The following is a 16,936-nucleotide window of genomic DNA, read 5'->3' on the forward strand; positions in this document are numbered from 1 at the left end:
TCCCTGTCTTCTTCCCTTAGGCCAGCTTGACCCCAGGAGCCTGAGCAGGAGCCAGCTCCAGAGTGGAGGAGGAACCTGTGGGGCTGGGGGCCTGGGAAGCATTCTCCCCTCCTGGGACCACCCTGTGTGTGTGTTGGGGCTGGTGGCTGTAGCAGGAGCTCTTTCCAGCAGATTTTCAGCCCGCTCTCCAGAGCCCGAGAGAACTTTCTATTTGTTGGATTAGAATGGCAACTCAATGAAAAATGTCATGTCTGGGGGCCCCCATCTATAAATGCTGCAAGTGTCTTGATGCAGGGACACTAGGAAGGAAGGAAGTGGGGAAACGAAAGCCCATGTACATTGATGAATCCCTAGCAACACGTCGTCAAAGCAAATGGTTACAAGCTCATGGGATGATGGAGTCTGACCACCTGATTTACAGAGGAGGAAACAGACCCAGAGAGGGAAAGGGACTGGACCTACATAGTCTAGAGGTCCAGAGTCTGTGTTCAGAGTCTGTGTTCTGAATATCGACAGGCTTACTTAGCCCATCTGCCCCCCACCCCCGTTCCCCACTCCTCTCCCTTTTCTGCCTCGAAGCACTCCATTTCGGCCATTATTGGCACACACACCCCAATCCCACAGGACCCAGCCCAACTCTCTTAGCCTTCGAAGACCCTTTACCTGGCTTTAGGTTCCCAGAACTACAGGAGCTTTGAGTCTGAACCCCTGGTTCGAGTATAGGAGCTGGGAGGCAGGGGGCAGTGGACGACGGGCTGTTTCTGATCAGTGATTACGGAAGGAACCACAACCCGGCCTGTCCTTCAGGCCTGTGGCTGCTCTGGTTCCTTAGTGGCAGCGTTGAGTAGTCGCCACAGAGACCTGGTGGCCTTTTGATGACTAAAATATCCACTCTGACCCTTTAGACAGAGGTTTCCCAGCCTCGCCTATAGAATCCATTAGTGTTAAACCTCCAAAGCCAGCCCACCTCGGATCCATCTTTGCTCATCACTGAGCTCCTGTCATGAGGGTTGGGGTCAGCGAGCCTACAGCAGAAGGAAGAGGTGGCCTATGTCCTGTGTCCAGCCAGTTCATTCAAGTACCTTGATCAGCAGTTCTTAATGCATCAGACACCTCAACGGTTCTATGTTCAGAGGGGTGCTGGACATCCCTCCCTCTCAATCTTTGACACGGTTAGTTGCTCAGACCAGACCATTCTTCATCATTCCCCTTTACCTGCCGCTTCCAGTCTGTTGCCAAGTCCAGTAGTACATCCTGAAGCTGCCCTTCCTCCACCTCCCTGCTGCCACCTGGTCCCCTCAAGCCTGGACTGTGACATCAGCTCCTAACAGGCCTCCACGGGTTCTCTTGCCCCTTCCAACCCATTTATCCCTACAATGGCAAGCTCCTGTCTTCTAACTCCTTACTCATTATTTCCTTCATGGCAGGCATTCCAGCTGGTGTGACCTTGCTTATTTATTTCTTTGCTTACTTGCCTGTCTTCTTCCCCCTCCAGAATCTGAGCTTCCAAGAGAGCAGTGCCTTTTTGTATTGTATTCACCCTCATGGCCCCCATGGTGCCTGGCATGCGGAGGGGACCATATGGGGGAGGGATTGAACCAGGGTAGGTGGTGTTGGAAGCACCCTCAGAAATGGCGCATCGGAAACATCAAGAAGAATCCTTTCAAATGCACCGAGAACACATACCCAGCTCCCCACTCCATTTTGACCTGGGCCCTGTGTCGTCTTCCCTTTTCCCCCAGCGGGGCTCCTCCCCTGTGTTAGGTGTCATGTTGAGATCATCTTCCATTACTACTTGAAGGAGGCTTTCTCCCTGAGAAGTGATGACAAGGTAGGGGCGTAAGGGGGATACCGTTGTCCTAGACCAGCATGTCCCACCCGCTCTTCTTTGACCCAGAATCCGAGCACGTGCCTGTTCCCTCGCCATCCAGTGTGCACCTGTGTACATTTTGCATTTCACAGATTGTCTTACTTACATCCCACACTTACTGCTGTTCTCGTCCCTTTGGTTTTCTTCTGTTGCACAAAAACCATGTTGGTTGTGACCCGTAATGTGGATTTCACGACCCACTCGTGTGATAGCCCACAGTTTGAAAGTCATGTTTAAAATCTAATACTTAATCTCAGGAATTCACAGCCTAACTTGGAGCCCCCACATGAAGGCCCCTACGTACTAAGGCAGGCTGATGGAGGATGTGCTGCGTGCGGGTCCGTGGAGCTGTGTGAAGGGATGGGAGAGGTTCACGAGTTGCTTAGAGACATCTCAGAAAAAATGTTACCGTTACAAGTTAGATTTAAGACTTAATTTTGTTGTTTTATCTCTTTTGTTTTTTAACCTTTCTAACTAATCAGTTCTTACTCCAATATAGGCTTCCTCTTGCTTACTGATGTTTTTTATTGCTCACAAGGAGCTGTCTATTATTCCCCAGGTGCTTTTTAATTAAAAAACAAAAGTGGGCTGCATCCGTGTCTTCTTAAACGATTTATTTTCCCCCTCTACTTTTCGCATTAGTATTTTTCAAGCTGTATGGACGTGTATGAAAGATCTTCACTCAGAGACACATTTTCGTCTTTGTAAACATGTATATAGATAGATGTCATCGGAAAGAATAGGTATACACAAAAATGTATCTCTCAGTGAAGATCTTTCCTTCCTTATTATTTTGAATTCCATCATATTTCCTGATGTATGGCCCTCCACAGTTGTCCCGGTTTATATTTTTATTTTTTATTTTTTTAAAGATCTTATTTATTCATGAGACACACACACACACACACACACACAAACACAGGCAGAGGGAGAAGCAGGCTCCATGCAGGGACCCCGATGTGGGACTTGATCCCCATGTGGGACTTGATCTCTGGACTCTAGGATCACACCCTGGGCTGAAGGCAGATGCTCAACCGCTGAGCCACCCAGGGATCCACAGTTGTCCCAGTTTAAAAAAAAAAAAAAAAAAAAAATCCCTGTTCTTTAGATGAGATGCAGAAATTTCTGTAAAAGTCCTGACTCTAAACTTATTACACAACTATAATCAAATTACAGCTGCCTTTCCCCTGTTAGGGGCATTAAATCCAATTTTTCCTGTCCTAAGAAACTTGAATATTCTCTCTGTGCATATTCCCATTACAAATTTTTTCGAGCTGACCTTTTTATTCTTCGGAGCCGTTACATGAGACCCAGAAGGACACTTGCAGATGAGCTGCAGTGCCAGGCTCTTTCTGTCCCTTTCAGGCTCTGTACAGCCATTGGAGGGAGTAGACAGATGATTGTGTCCCCGTGGGTGTGTCCTGAAGATGCTGTTTTTATTCAATTTTCACTCTTTGGGAATGGCAGGTATGAGATTTTGAAGTTTGTGTCTGGTCTGCAAAAACCTAGCAGTTCCAGGGGTCCTGGTGAAATGCAGAACTGATCCAGGTAGGAGTCGCCATGACCTGAATGAAGCTTGGGCAAATGTCTGTGGTGAATGACTGTAGTAGATGGCATGCTGACCAGTTTGAAGCCAGACCTCAGCTTGATGGGCTTGATGACCACCGTGTGAAGACCTGGGTGAAAGAAAACTTTGAGCATTGATTGAGCTTCCAGGCTGCCGTGAGTCAGAATTGGCGTTCTGCGCGAGGGACAAGTGACTGACCGAGGGACAAGTGACTGACTCCGCAGGCCCAGCAGTACCTGGGAGTTGCTGGAGGCTCCTCCCACTGCCGCTGTTGGTACTTGGTGCTTCTTTATGATGGACGGCTCTGGGAAAATCAGATCTGACTGAGCGAAAGGCATTGGATAGCCAGCTCTGCTCCTGTTTTTCCGCCAGAGAGGAGATGTTCATGACATCACCATCACGGTTACAGGTGTTTGACATCAGGCTATGGCTGGGCCTCACACCCCATTCCTAAGGGGGGTTTTATTTGGCCAACGAGGAAGCCAAGACTTTTTGGGGACCCTGATTTGTCCAGGACCACACAGGAACCCTCTCTGTGGCTCCAGAATTCCCGTTTGCTACTGTCACTCCTCCCCACCCCCAGCTTCTTGCATGTGGATCGTTAATTTGCAACCCATCCCCCCCCAAGTGTGGGTTTTTTCCCATTTAGTTCATAAATGGTAATGTAGTATAATAAAAAAGGAGACGCAGGCCAGGATTAGAAGAAACCACATTCTTGTCTTACTGTTATTTGCCTAAGAGGGTCAATTGTCCTCATTTCTTTGTCATATTTTTATTCCCTGTAAGATTAAACGGCCCCGCCCTGAAAGCCACCTTGACAACAGAGTCCTTAGGTTCCCAGAACTGAAAAAATGTCATTGCAGAAATGCCTGGGTTGCCAGAAATGCCTGGGTTGCCTGTGGACCCTGGCCCTCAAGGTAGCGGAATAGGGGCCCTGTGTTCCAGCAGAGCAGAAAGGTCCCATCCCATGGGGAGCCTTTTGGGTGGAGTCAGGCCAGGACCCGCCCCTGCCAAGGAGTTGCTAGCTTTTGTGGTTTGTTCTTTACATTACCCAAATTTGTAGTTGCTGGTCTGGCCGCTCCTCTGGAAAATGCGCTTTGCATCTCGTTTCCAAAGGAAAGAACAGGTGGGTCCCGGCAGCTCTTTGGTGACCTACCTGCTTTGCTGGGAGAGCCTCATCGGTGCCCCTGAACTGTTCTGGGCTTGAAAATGCATGCGTGAAAGGAAAGGCTACATAAGGACGTTGAATTTCTCCAAGTTGACATTTTTCACGTCTTTAAACATCCAGACGGTTACACTGGGACGTTGGTGTCCAGCTGAGGCCAGTTGGCCTGCCTGAGATGTGTGTTTGGGCTCAGGCCTGTGCCCCCCCACACTGGGGGGGGCGGGTAGGCTGGGTGGATCCGACCGGACGCTGATCTTGGCTTTCTGAGCCATTCTCTGTTCTCATTGCACCAGAAAGAGTTAACTCCAGTTTTTGCTGCTTCCTTGGTGTTGTGATAGTAAAGAATTTTAATGGGTTCCGTGAATAAGTCTGTAAGTAAACTACTTGCTGAACTCCTGACTGAAATACAGAGTTTTAAAAGGCTCTTTAAAGATTTTAGGAATAACTCATTTTTTTTGTTTTCCTTCTAAGGGGTTTTCTTGGAGTCTCTCCCCTCCCTCCCAGAGTTAAACAGTCTCATTGTTTGCTTTCTCAATGTTTCCCTAGTACAATAGTTCTGAAAAGAAGAGAGCCAGTCCCTTGGCTGCAAGCATGGGGTGGGTGCGGGTTTATGTAATTTGACTTCTTTTCTCTCCAAATCAGTAAATATTTACCAACGACCTTTTATCAAACAGCTTGGGTACATTCGGCGACTTGAAAGCGTGCAGCGAGAGTAGCGACTGCCCGGCCTGCTGCCAGTTCCGTGGGCCTCACAGGAAGGATTGACATTATTATTATTATTATTATTATTATAAAAATGCTGTCCACAGACCCAGAGTGGGCCTCCAAGCAAATCTTTCCATGGAACCAGTTTTAGGAAATTTGCATTTTTAAGTTTGACTTCTAAGGACTCCTCTGCCCTTAGGCCCCAGGGGGGTGGAGTACTGGGAACCTGGGAGTCCAGAAAATAAATACCGGCCTCTGGCTTAGATTTCCCACTGCTGCCTGAGTTCTTTTGTTTCTCGGGGAAGGTAATTACAGAATTCCATGTGAAGCTTAAATGTGTTCTTTGGTGAATAAGTAGGAAAAAACAAGCGGATTACTTTTCCGTTTTCTTGCGAAGTGGTCCCGAAATGAGCCGGTTTTCCAAACCCAACTCTCAGATTTTTTTTTTTTTTTTTTTTTTACAGTGGAGATGGGAGTTTGGAGACAGCCCACCCTCTTTTTCTTTCAACATGTGAAATCTGACCAAGTTAGGACTCACTTTTTTAGAAAGGGGATACCTGTGTCCTTCAGAGTTGACACTGAAAAATAATAAAGGAATCTGGGTTTGGGGGCCATCAGGATATGAACATCACAATATTACTGTCCTGGCATCACCTGGTAATAGTACGCTCATTTCGTCTGCCAGCCCTAATCCAGGTAAGACTGCCCCACATTTTACGGTGCCGTACCATCAGCGTCCAGTATTACATATTTCTGGCTGGCGAACAATGACAAATAAGTGAGAGGCTTTTAAAAATAAGTAACTGGGTAATTGCTCTTTGTCTACTTACTGCAGAATACTGAATGTTTCTTTATTAATCGTTTTTATGTTTTAATTCTCTTTGCAGAGCATCGGGAAAGGGTCATTGTGGTGCATAGACCCAGAGTATAGACAAAATCTAATTCAGGCTTTGAAAAAGACACCTTACCACCCATACTCACATGTGTTCAATACACCTCCTGCCTCTCCTCAGGCATATCAAAGGTAAGCAATTCAGAAGTCGTCTTCTTCTTTTTTTTTTTTTTGGTCTACTGAAGTTGCATTATTTTGGCAGAGACAGGCACTGAAACTAATTTAATAGGCTGTATGATATGAAAAATAACTGTAGATAAATGAGAAAGAAATGCAGTATTATTGGCGGCATACCCACTGTTGTGTTTCCTGCCAACCTTACCGCTTCTGCTGCTTCAGAGGAACGTGCTCAGAAGGCTTCACAGTGGGCGAAATACTGTCTTCCTGGGTAGAAACATTTACAAAGAAAAGTTGACAGCTTTAACATCTCCATGTGTCACGGTTTGTTGGGATAGAAGTACAGGCATGAGTCAGGTAAGCGCTTCCATCTTCCCAGCATCTGACTCAGAATGTCTACAGGTGTTCGCTGAAGGACTCACTTGATTGTTGTCATTCCTGGTCTCCATGTAGATGGTGCTCCAGAGCGATCATTTTGTTGTGGTTACTTGGTGTTTGGCTCTTCAAGGAGAATAGCAGAGAACAATGAAGACTTTTATTCCTCCTCACATGCCCATTTGTTTTGAGACAGTGAGGTCATGGGTGCCATTTTTACAAAGATGTAATTGGAGGGGAGAGTAGGAAGCCTGTCACTTAAAAAAAAAAAAAGATAAAAGAAGGTGTTATTGTTAGATTCCAAAAAAATAGCCCCATAACACAGACACGAATTTTAAAATTGATTTTATCTCACATAGCGCTAGAGTTGGAAATGGATCCTCTTACTCCTGAAGGGGTAAAAAAAATTTTTTTTTAATATAAAGAAGTGTTTCGATTGTAACCACCCAGTTGAGAGAAATCATCCTTGGGCTACAAGTTTATGTCAGTGAGGGATGGCGTGGATTCGTAGATTTCCGTGGTTTTATGGTCCACTTCCTTGCATTTTTTCCCTTGTCTGGTGTTTGCTCTGCAGAGGGGAGTACGGAGTGAGATCCTCTGAAACCGCATTAATGAAGTTCTTGTGTATCTTAGTTGAGAAGCATTCCATCACAGGCCCTAGACAATCAGTCTTCAGCAAGAGACGCGGAGGAACAGCTGGGCTCTCCGAGAAGACTGCTGTATGTCTGCCTTTGCTAGGCGATTAGCGTGATGGTAGCCATAGCAACTGGAGCATCTCCATAGTAACGCGTAGCCGAGACAGGTGCAGTTGCATCACAAGGCTGTTTGTTGCCTGGCAAAAGGACAGGCCATTAGTACTTAGATATACGCTGTTGCCTTAGAAACAAATAACCCTACATAGCAACTACAGTTGGTTTGAAAGATTTGGGGGAGGAAAAAAGAAAGGTTGTAGCGGCTTTTGTCTATGTTCATAAAAATCAGCGCAGGCATACTTTATTGGAAATGACAACTTGAGGTCATATAGCTGTAGGAGATAAAATGGGATTTTCCAAAGCAACCCAGCCTACATTGTAGAAATGTCCAGAAGGACAGAGCCATATGCTTGGTTTTCTCCTTGTGGCTGTAGCTACTCCTGAGATGGAAGGGAACTGGGATGCGAGATTCACTGATCGCTGAGGTTGGTGGGGGAGGCAGTGACACTTACTGGAAGTCTCCCCCAGATTCTCCAGGTCCTTTGTCATTCTACTCCCTACCCATCTCTCCAGACCCCACAGAAAACCCTCACTCTCCTCCCCAGTTTGTGTCTTGGAAGTATTTCATATCCTTTTGTTCCTAGGAAGTTAAGAACATAAGTGTTACTCACTGGGTCTATCATTGGTTCATTTAGACGGTATTTTGTTGCCAAATGCGACCCCAAGGGAGACACAGTAATTATTTAATAATTTGAAGGATTATGGCATAGCTCTGGGGGTTGCAGACGCAGGCAGAGGCTTACTGAGCTGGCCTAAGCTTAATGACTTCATTTGATTTTTTTTTTTAATATAGGCATAAAAATACAGACAAACCAGAGCTTTTGTAATGAGAATAATTTCTGATCGAATACTTCAGATCCCGCTCTGTCACCTCCAGTTCCTCTTCTCCCAGGTGACTGAAGAAAAAAAAGTTTCTGTATCTACCCACGCAGGCACTCAGATTTCACCTCCGTAAAGGTCACTGGATGTGTGGAGTGAGATGGCATATCAGATTCTCTCTAGCTGGCCTCTTCCGTGTCTTCAGTTCTGAGGGCAAGTCACTTTTCTCTGTCCTGGAGACGACAGTCCCTTCGTCTCATGCCTAGATTTTGTTCCAGGATCCTCTGGTGTGTGTCTGTACTACAGATCCTAAATACCGGATGACTACGGTATTTGTGTAGCTTACGGTGAAGTGACATCCCAGTCAATGCTAAGCCATCGGGCCACTTGTTGGTGTGACTCAGGGAAGATGGACATGGGACAAAGCAAGTCATTGAACAGGGCCCAGAAATGCAAGCTAGACCTGGTGTGGCAGGTCTGCTGGGCTGCAGGGAATCACTTGTCAGCCCCTTGCAGCATTGGCACGCGGGGCACCTGGGAAGTGCTCAGCAATCAGGAGCTGGTGCTTAGCCTGCTGAAGACGGTGATTAGACTCGATGGCTGGTTTCACTAGGACTTGCAGGTGTGCTTGGCAAGTAGTGCTCTGCACCGGGCTGCAGGTGGCTGAAAACTGCAGGGAAAACGAGGCCTCTGAAAACATGGCCAGTTATGATGCTAACTGTGGCAGCCCGTAGATCAGGCCCCTGGGTTCTAGCACGCCCTTTGGGAGGCTTGTTAGGCCCTGTACCTGCTTCATTTGGTGCCACAACCGTGAATGGTTTTTGATGGAAATGCAGAGCTCAGCGACCTCAGCCCTTGGCTTCGTGGGGCTGCGGTAACAGGGCAGGAACCAAGTGAAATAACAGAAATTTACTTTCTCACTGTTGGGAGGCTGGAAGTCAGAGATCAAGTTGTCAGCAGGGTTGATTCCTTCTGAGGCTGTGAGAGAGTATCCTTCCCAGGACCCTGTCCTGGTGTGTCTGGTGGCTGCTGGCGTTCTGTGGTGTTCCTTGGGGTGGAGAGGCATCACCTCGGCTCTGCTTTCATCTCCACGTGGTGCTCTCGTGGTGTGCTGTCCATATCCCAATCCCCCCTTTGTATAAGGACGAGAGTCGTGTTGGTGGAAGGGCCTACCCTCCTTTGGTATGATCTTGTTTTCACTAAGTAGACCTCCAATTACTGTTCACATCCTGGTACTGGTGGCCAGGACTTTCCCATGAATTTTGGTGGGAGGGGACACAAGCAATTCCACTCATAACAGCCCTTTCCTTAGTAAGGCATTATTTTTTTTTAAGATTTTATTTATTTATTCATGAGAGACAGAAAGGGAGGCAGAGACACAGGCAGAGGGAGAAGCAGGCTCCCCATGGGGAGCTTGATGTGGAACTTGATCCCATGACCCCTGATGTGGGGACTCGATCCCAGGATCACGGCCTGAGCCGAAGGCAGATGCTCAACCACTGAGCCACCCAGGTGCCCCATTACTAAGGCATTTTTGATGGTAAAGATACAGAGAACCAGAAAATAAGGAGTGATTCAAAACACAGAACAATGGGGCACCTCAGAGGGATACTGGAGCCAACCGGAAATTGTTCCCCGTGGCCAAAACTGGGACAATTTGAGGAGCAAAATAAATAACAGTGTTGGGTTATGACCCCGAATGTGAAGTAAATACCTAGGAGTCCACACTGAGGTAAATAAATGACAGAGTAAGTAAATGGGTAGGGAGACAAATCTCCCATACAGAAGACTTCCAGATGATTTAGGGAGATCCTCCTCCACTCCACGAGTTGGAGCTTAATTCCCCATCCTGAGTGACCACACTTTTAATGACTTACTTGTACAGAGTGAGTATGGACGGAGCAGAAGAGGAAGTTTATAGCGGGAAAACCTGGCACACACCACCTTGGCCAGGTGGTCAGAGCTAACGCCCATGGTGAGATTGGGACAGTAGGCACCTTTGAGATGATGTCATAGAACTGACAGTTCACCTCTGCAGTCTCCACGGGGCCCTCAAATCCATAACCCTGCCTAATCACAGGAAAAATGCCAGACAGGAGTTTTGTCCCCAAGGCAGGGGTGGGGTGGGCCTTCTACAAGATACCTGACCAGCTCTTCAAAGCTATCAAGGTCATCAAGAGCAAGGAAAGTCTGGAAAACTGTTACAGACCCGAGAAGGCTAGGGGCACACAAGGGACCGAATGGAAATGTGATATCCTGGATGAGTTCCTGGAACCCAAAAGACATTAGGGAAGAGCTAGTGAAATGTGAATAAGTGGTGTAGTTTAGTTGATGGTCATGTACCAGCATTGGTTCCTTGGTTGTGACAAATGTCCCTAATAATGTAAGCTTTTAACATTGGGGAAACTGGGTGAAGGGTATAGGGGAACCTTGTGCTGTCTTTGTAACTTTACCGTTGTGGAAAAAGCAGACTCCAATGCACAGACCAGTTGAGTTTTTCGATTTTAAATATCCACGTCATTTTTGGTGCGGTGAAAAGTCAGATCGTCACAGCAGTGAGCCTTTGCCTGACCTCCTTTAGGCCTCTGTCATCATTGTAATACATTTGAAGGGTTAATTATTGGGAGCTCTTGCTTTTGCCTTGTTCTCTAGGTAGATCTAGTAGATCTCATAGGATCTTCTGAGCCGTATGAGGGGACATGTCTGTTATTTGTTAAAGTTCATGGAGCTTTATTTTTATGAAACGGCACCCAATTTTGCTTTGTAAGGTCCCCAAGGCCAGGCTCGGGGAACTCCAAATGAGCATGCTAAACTGGCTTCCTATAGGACTCTGAACCATTGCCACTGTGGCCTTCAGATTCTCAGCCTGGGAAGAGGTGGGAGGGATGGTATATTTGGGTTTCTTGCCCACAGTCTTTCAGAAAAATTCTGTTGTCTGTTTTAATGGTTATGTTGCATATGCCCCCTCCATCCTACACATGGGGTTTCTCGTTGAAGGATATGCATATTTTATTGTTTTTTTCATATAGATATTGCCAGATTGCCTTCCAATTTTATACTGTGTTCCAATCTACACTCCCACCAGCTCTTTAGGAAATTCCCATTTTCTAACCTTTCTCTATGTCTGATGGTTAAATAAACAGCTCCCCAGTGGGGAGCTGTTCCTCCACTTTTGCGATTTTGATACTTTATAGCTGGAACATTTAAAGTTTACAATATAGATTAGTGCCCTGTAAATAGTGGATGTCCCAGTACAGTGTTTATAACAACAGACCGTTTTTAAAAAGTGTGTATGTGGGTGGAACTTACATAACATCTTCTCTCGTATAGCAGCCAATCCAAAACTGGTTTATAGAAGAAGCATTTTAGTCATCTCTTACCATAGGTGGGAACAAGTTTTAGAATCAGTCAAAAAGTATGGTTTGTAGAGCTTTTCCTGGCTGATCCATTCTCAGAGAAGGGAATTTGTTTTTGAGATCTATTTATTTATTTTAGAGAGAGTGCACACGGTGAGTTAGGGGCAGAGGCAGAGGGAGAGAGTGTCTCAAGCAGACTCCACACTGAACGTGGAGCATGATGCCGGTTCAGTCCCATGACCCTGAGATGATGAAGAGTCAGATGCTTTAACCGACTGTGGCACCCAGACATCCTGAGAAGGGAAATGTAATGAAGTGAAATGAATTTAGGAGCTAGACCCAGCATCATTTCATGCTTCCTTGATATGGGCAAGGCCATCTCAGCATCTTGTATGCCTCTGGTGTATGTGATAGGTTGGCCACAGTGGGGCTCTAGCTGAGCATGGCCCCGAGTGAGGGGACTTCTGTTTCACAACCCCTCTTCTATTTGTCATGTAAATATCTTCACTCTAAAAATGATGATAGCCTATTTTATATTTTGTATATTGAGTCCTACTATGTGTGAAGTTAGAAAAATCCACAAGACTTTGATGATCTAAGCCTAGAGAATTATTATTTGGATGATTTTATCTAAAGTTTCCAGGGTCAAGACATTAAAAGTGTCTGTTATTCTCACTTTTTTTTTTTTTTTTTTTTTTATAAAGGAAATCCTGGGGGCGCCTGCGTGGCTTGGTTCGTTTAAGCATCAGACTCTTGATTTCAGCTCAAGTCTTGATCTCAGGGCTTGTTGAGTTCAAGCCCCACATTAGGCTCCACACTGGACCTGGAGCCTACTTAAAAAATAAATAAGTTAAGCAAATAATAAATAAATAAAAAATGAAGACCCTGGACATTCACACTTGTCATTTAGCTCTTTATGTTTCTTGTTGCCTCTTCAGAACCATTTAATGAGCCACGAAAAATACATTAATGGCCTTTCCAAAGATTTTGGCCTTTTGATATTGAGGGTCTTAATTGCACTAAAATGGCTGGTTTTAGTGCTGACTCAGAGTGCTGCCTGCTACCCTATTCATGTGCTTTGAGCTTGTTCTTTGTAATTTTTTTTAAAGTGCCTATTTGGCAGAGTAATGCCACTAAAAATATAGAACGTGTAGAGAGTGGTCAGTATTTATTCAAATTAATGAAATTATCAGTGAGTCCTTATCAGGTTAAGTGAGCTTTGGCTGAAGGAGTGAGTTAGTAATGGCCAATGGGGGATTGCATTGGGAGGAGGTGAGAAGGGGGAAGGTGTTTGGGGAGCTCATCCTTTTAGACAATTAGAAGATTAGAAAATCCTTAGAATCTTAAGCTTGTTAACATAACTGTGTTAATTCCCCCACTAAAATGCTGAATTTGCACACAGCGAGGAAGAGCTTATTCATTGCTTGGATAGCATCCAGTAATTTTTTAACTTATAAGACATCTTTCTTTCCAGTTATTCAGAGTGGTGTGCATTTAATCGTTGGCAGAAGAACTGTAAAACCGCAATAAGATTGGTTTTAACTTGCACTGAAGGAGTTCTGTTGTTGGACTGTCGTGTCATTGCAAGTTTTAATTCGGCAAAGCATGAAAAAAGAATGTGAGGATTTAGATTAGTTGCATCATAACTACATTTCTAATATTTACTTGTAAACAATCTATTTGATGGAAACTGAATAGCTTTTTTAAAATTCTCATATTCAGTACACTTATCTGCGTACATTTAATTTAAAAGAGTGAGCGAGGTATGATGTATTTTGAAAGAGTATGCTAAAACCACAACTTTTTGCTTACAGTAATTTTTAAAAAAAATACCGAATTACAAAAAATCAAGATGAAGCCTCGTTGTGCTTAATATGTAGAAGGATATGCTAAATTCATGTGGTGAAACAGCTCTGGGAGTGAATGACAAGGTTTTCTAATGGTAGTACTTCCAAATGTAAAGTTTATTTTGTTAAAAAATTGGCAAAACAGGTAGTACAAAAGGCTGAAGATTGTAGGGTTTCACTCTTGCATACTAAAAAATAAAACAGTGCTCATTTACAGCGTGAGCTTTAAAAATCCACTGGTTGGCTATAATTTTATTTGCATCTCAAATCATACTATCTGTTGGCTTCCATTATATTTTCTGAGTTAGTCATAGAGTATTTTTAATCTCGTCTTTTGCCTTCATTATGCTGTTCATTGTACATTTCCTTCTCCTTCAGTCCTACATTATCTTATTTAAATGGCAAACAGCCCGTTATCTTTGAGCACTTAGGTACGAGGCGTAGCATGTGAATATTGTGTCCACTTGTCCAATTTCACTCTTTTCACACGCACTTTGAAAGTTGAATGTTCAAGCAGCAGGGCTGATCACATCCATTTTACTCAGGTGCCAGGAGAGCCACACAGACTTACCATTTGGTCCCCGATCTCTTTGGGTGCCCTCAGTCCCTGGTTTGTAGTCTAACAGCAAACGTGTTAGGAGCTCTTAAAATCCACCGATAAATATCCCGAGATGACAGGTAATGAGGAAGTTCTGTGTTCCTAATCTCCCTCTGGTTGGAAGGTAACAGTGTCGGTGGACCCACCAGGAGTTTGGGGTCTGTACCATATTCTCTTCCTGTTTATTTGCTCTTCCATGAGCAGCAGAGGACCAGGACTGGGGAACCCAGTGGATTCCTGATTGGAGCACCTTAGGCATCATTAGGCAGTGTCCACAAAGGGGGGGATGACCTGTGTTCTGCATATTTGTCAAACTCCTCATCTTCCCAGAGAGGGAGAAATTGAGCTCTGTGTTCGAAATATGAAAGAACTGTCAAAAATGCCTACAATCAATGCTGTACTGTGCAAAGCAACAGGCGGCATGTGCTTTTTGTCTTGCAGCAGTGTAAAATTGGCAAATTTTTCATCACAATAGAAACTAAAAATCCACCAGTGCCGTGTGTAAGCCTGCTCTTTCCTCATCTTCCCAATCAGAGCTAAAAACTTCTAGATTTTACAGATTAGAAAGGGAGGGGGATTAAACAGAGAGGTGTAATATAATTAGATTTAGCAATAGTGGCAACCATCATTCATAAAAGATGTGAGGGAGATAGAATGGGGCAAGGATTCGTTCACTCTAAGTGTGTCAGCAGTGAATGTTGGTCAGAAGGGCACCGTAAGTAGTCCTCAATAATATTAATAAATGACGAGTGTTTGAACAACTGATGGGATGGCCAGTAATTCCCGCTTTCAGCGTGGATCAGACCTCACTGGGAAGTTTCTGTCCAGCTGGGAGGGCGCTTGGAGATGATGCGGAAAGCAGTCAGGCTGGCTCTGCAGGTCCAGAAAGAGTTGGGAATGTGTCACCTGGAGGAGAACACCTTCAGGAGGTCATCACGCCTGCCATTTTGAGCTTCCCCCAGGACGAACTGGAGCCACTGGGTCAAAGTTACAGGGAGAAAGGTTGGAGCTCAATTAAAGAAGGTATCTCCCCTAGAATAGCATCTAACCCTCTGCCAGACACAGAACAGGAGCTGGACCAGTGTTGGGGTTGATGGGTAGATGTTTGGGTTGATTGGTGAACGAGCTACCCCTGGGGATCCTTGTCAAGACTAGACAACCAGTTAGTTGCCAGGGAGGGTCCTTTGGAAAGATTTAATCACCACTGGGAGAATTGCAGGGTTCTCCCTTCCAACTCTTGAGATGTTATGTCTCTGAGTCTGTTGAGCTGCTCTGGCAGGTACCGAGAGGGCACCCCCTCTATGGCAGAGTGTCTGCAGTTCTCCAAGCCTACGGGGCTATGCTGGAAACAAACCATGAGGAAAAACGTGCCTGGCTTTCTTACTCAGAAATGAGAGGTCAGATTCTTCTCATGAAATTGTTAAGTCCAGATTTCAAGACCGTGATGGGACTAATTTAGTTACTCTTTATTCTGTGTCACCCAGCCTTTGGATTCATGCCCTATAATTACCTCCCTTGTTTTAGTGACACTTCCTTGCATTTCCTTCCGTGTGAATAAAATTATCACTGCAGTGTTTTGCCAAGCAGAAGATCATTTCCAAAAGCTGTCCATCAAATCATCCGGACCTTCCCCCTATTGTTTACCCACTGAATTAATGAGAGCGACACCCACTCTTTATGTGAATCTCCACGCAAGAGCCAAACCGCTGTCCTTGTTCTGTAGCACCACATGTTTTTTGGCCAGAGCCTCTGATCACATTCTGAACCTTTTGTTTTTCTTATGTAAGGTCCACGTCATATTATTTGTCAAACCATCTTTGAGACCATGCCTACATGCGAAAGGTGCAGAAAGAGGGTGCGAAGTGTCAGAAATTTAGTTAATTGCTAACTCTGGCTGCTTTTTTAAGCCACGTAGAAAAAAACATCCATAAACCATTTAGACACATTTCTTAATCCTTATCTTTCTCGATGGACTTGCTTAATCACAAGAGTCCAAGTTGAGACATGTTCCCTGTGTATTTATCTACTTTTGAATGGAAAGTTTTGGTCAAAGTCTGCTAACCAGCTGCTTATTCCGCCCGTATCCCTGTGACAAACTGAGTACTCCTCACCCCCTGGCACACATTCCCCCAGTTTGGCAAGAGTCAAAGTGGGGGGTGGGGGACCCATTCAGAAGCAAACAACGAGAAGATTTTTACCAGTTTTCTCTATCTCCTTCCCTCTCCTTCTCTCCCTGACTCCCTTCCTTCTGTCATTGGTGGAGCTCGGGAGTGCTGGGTTGTTTTTTTTTTTTTTTTAATTTTTATTTATTTATGATAGTCACAGAGAGAGAGAGAGAGAGGCAGAGACATAGGCAGAGGGAGAAGCAGGCTCCATGCACCGGGAGCCTGATGTGGGATTCGATCCCGGGTCTCCAGGATCGCGCCCTGGGCCAAAGGCAAGCGCCAAACCACTGCGCCACCCAGGGATCCCTTTTTTTTTAACTATAAGGAGAGCAGAGTTTCCTATATTAGGATTCTTTGAGGCTACAAATTGACACACACCCCTTTTTCAGCTTCTAGGGAAACCGAGGCACATAGAGAGACTTTCCCCCTTCTAAACTTTCCAGCAAAGTCACCCACTGGAGGTGGGTATTCCGGCCAGTTTGGAGAGTTCCTCAGGCCCCCAGCCCCCTGCCCAGCCTTGTGCCTTCCTGCACCTGCTGTGGGGTGCCCCCCCACTCCCCCCGCTGATCCCACAGGCAGACTATTGGGTGCAGCCGCTGTGACATCCTCAGGAGGAAGAGAGAAGTCTGGGAAGCAGTGGAGCTGCAGAAAAGTGACAAAGATCTAGAGATCCCAAACTCTTAAGAGTGGTGCTGGCTCCCCAGCTCT

At 45.4% G+C, this 16,936-nt stretch overlaps 1 protein-coding gene across 8 annotated transcripts in view; it reads left to right on the forward strand.

The window, feature by feature from the left end:
- Positions 1–16,936, forward strand: part of FOXN3 (forkhead box N3) — a 391,477-nt gene that overhangs the window by 214,209 nt on the left and 160,332 nt on the right. For all 8 annotated transcript variants that reach the window (XM_041758145.1, XM_041758151.1, XM_041758147.1 and 5 more), the window contains one exon: positions 6,195–6,331. In XM_041758145.1, coding sequence (XP_041614079.1) covers positions 6,195–6,331 — 137 coding nt within the window. The remainder of the gene's footprint in view (positions 1–6,194; positions 6,332–16,936) is intronic.

The sequence above is a fragment of the Vulpes lagopus genome, chromosome 6, assembly GCF_018345385.1.
Source record: "Vulpes lagopus strain Blue_001 chromosome 6, ASM1834538v1, whole genome shotgun sequence".
NCBI classification, from domain to species: Eukaryota; Metazoa; Chordata; class Mammalia; order Carnivora; family Canidae; genus Vulpes; species Vulpes lagopus.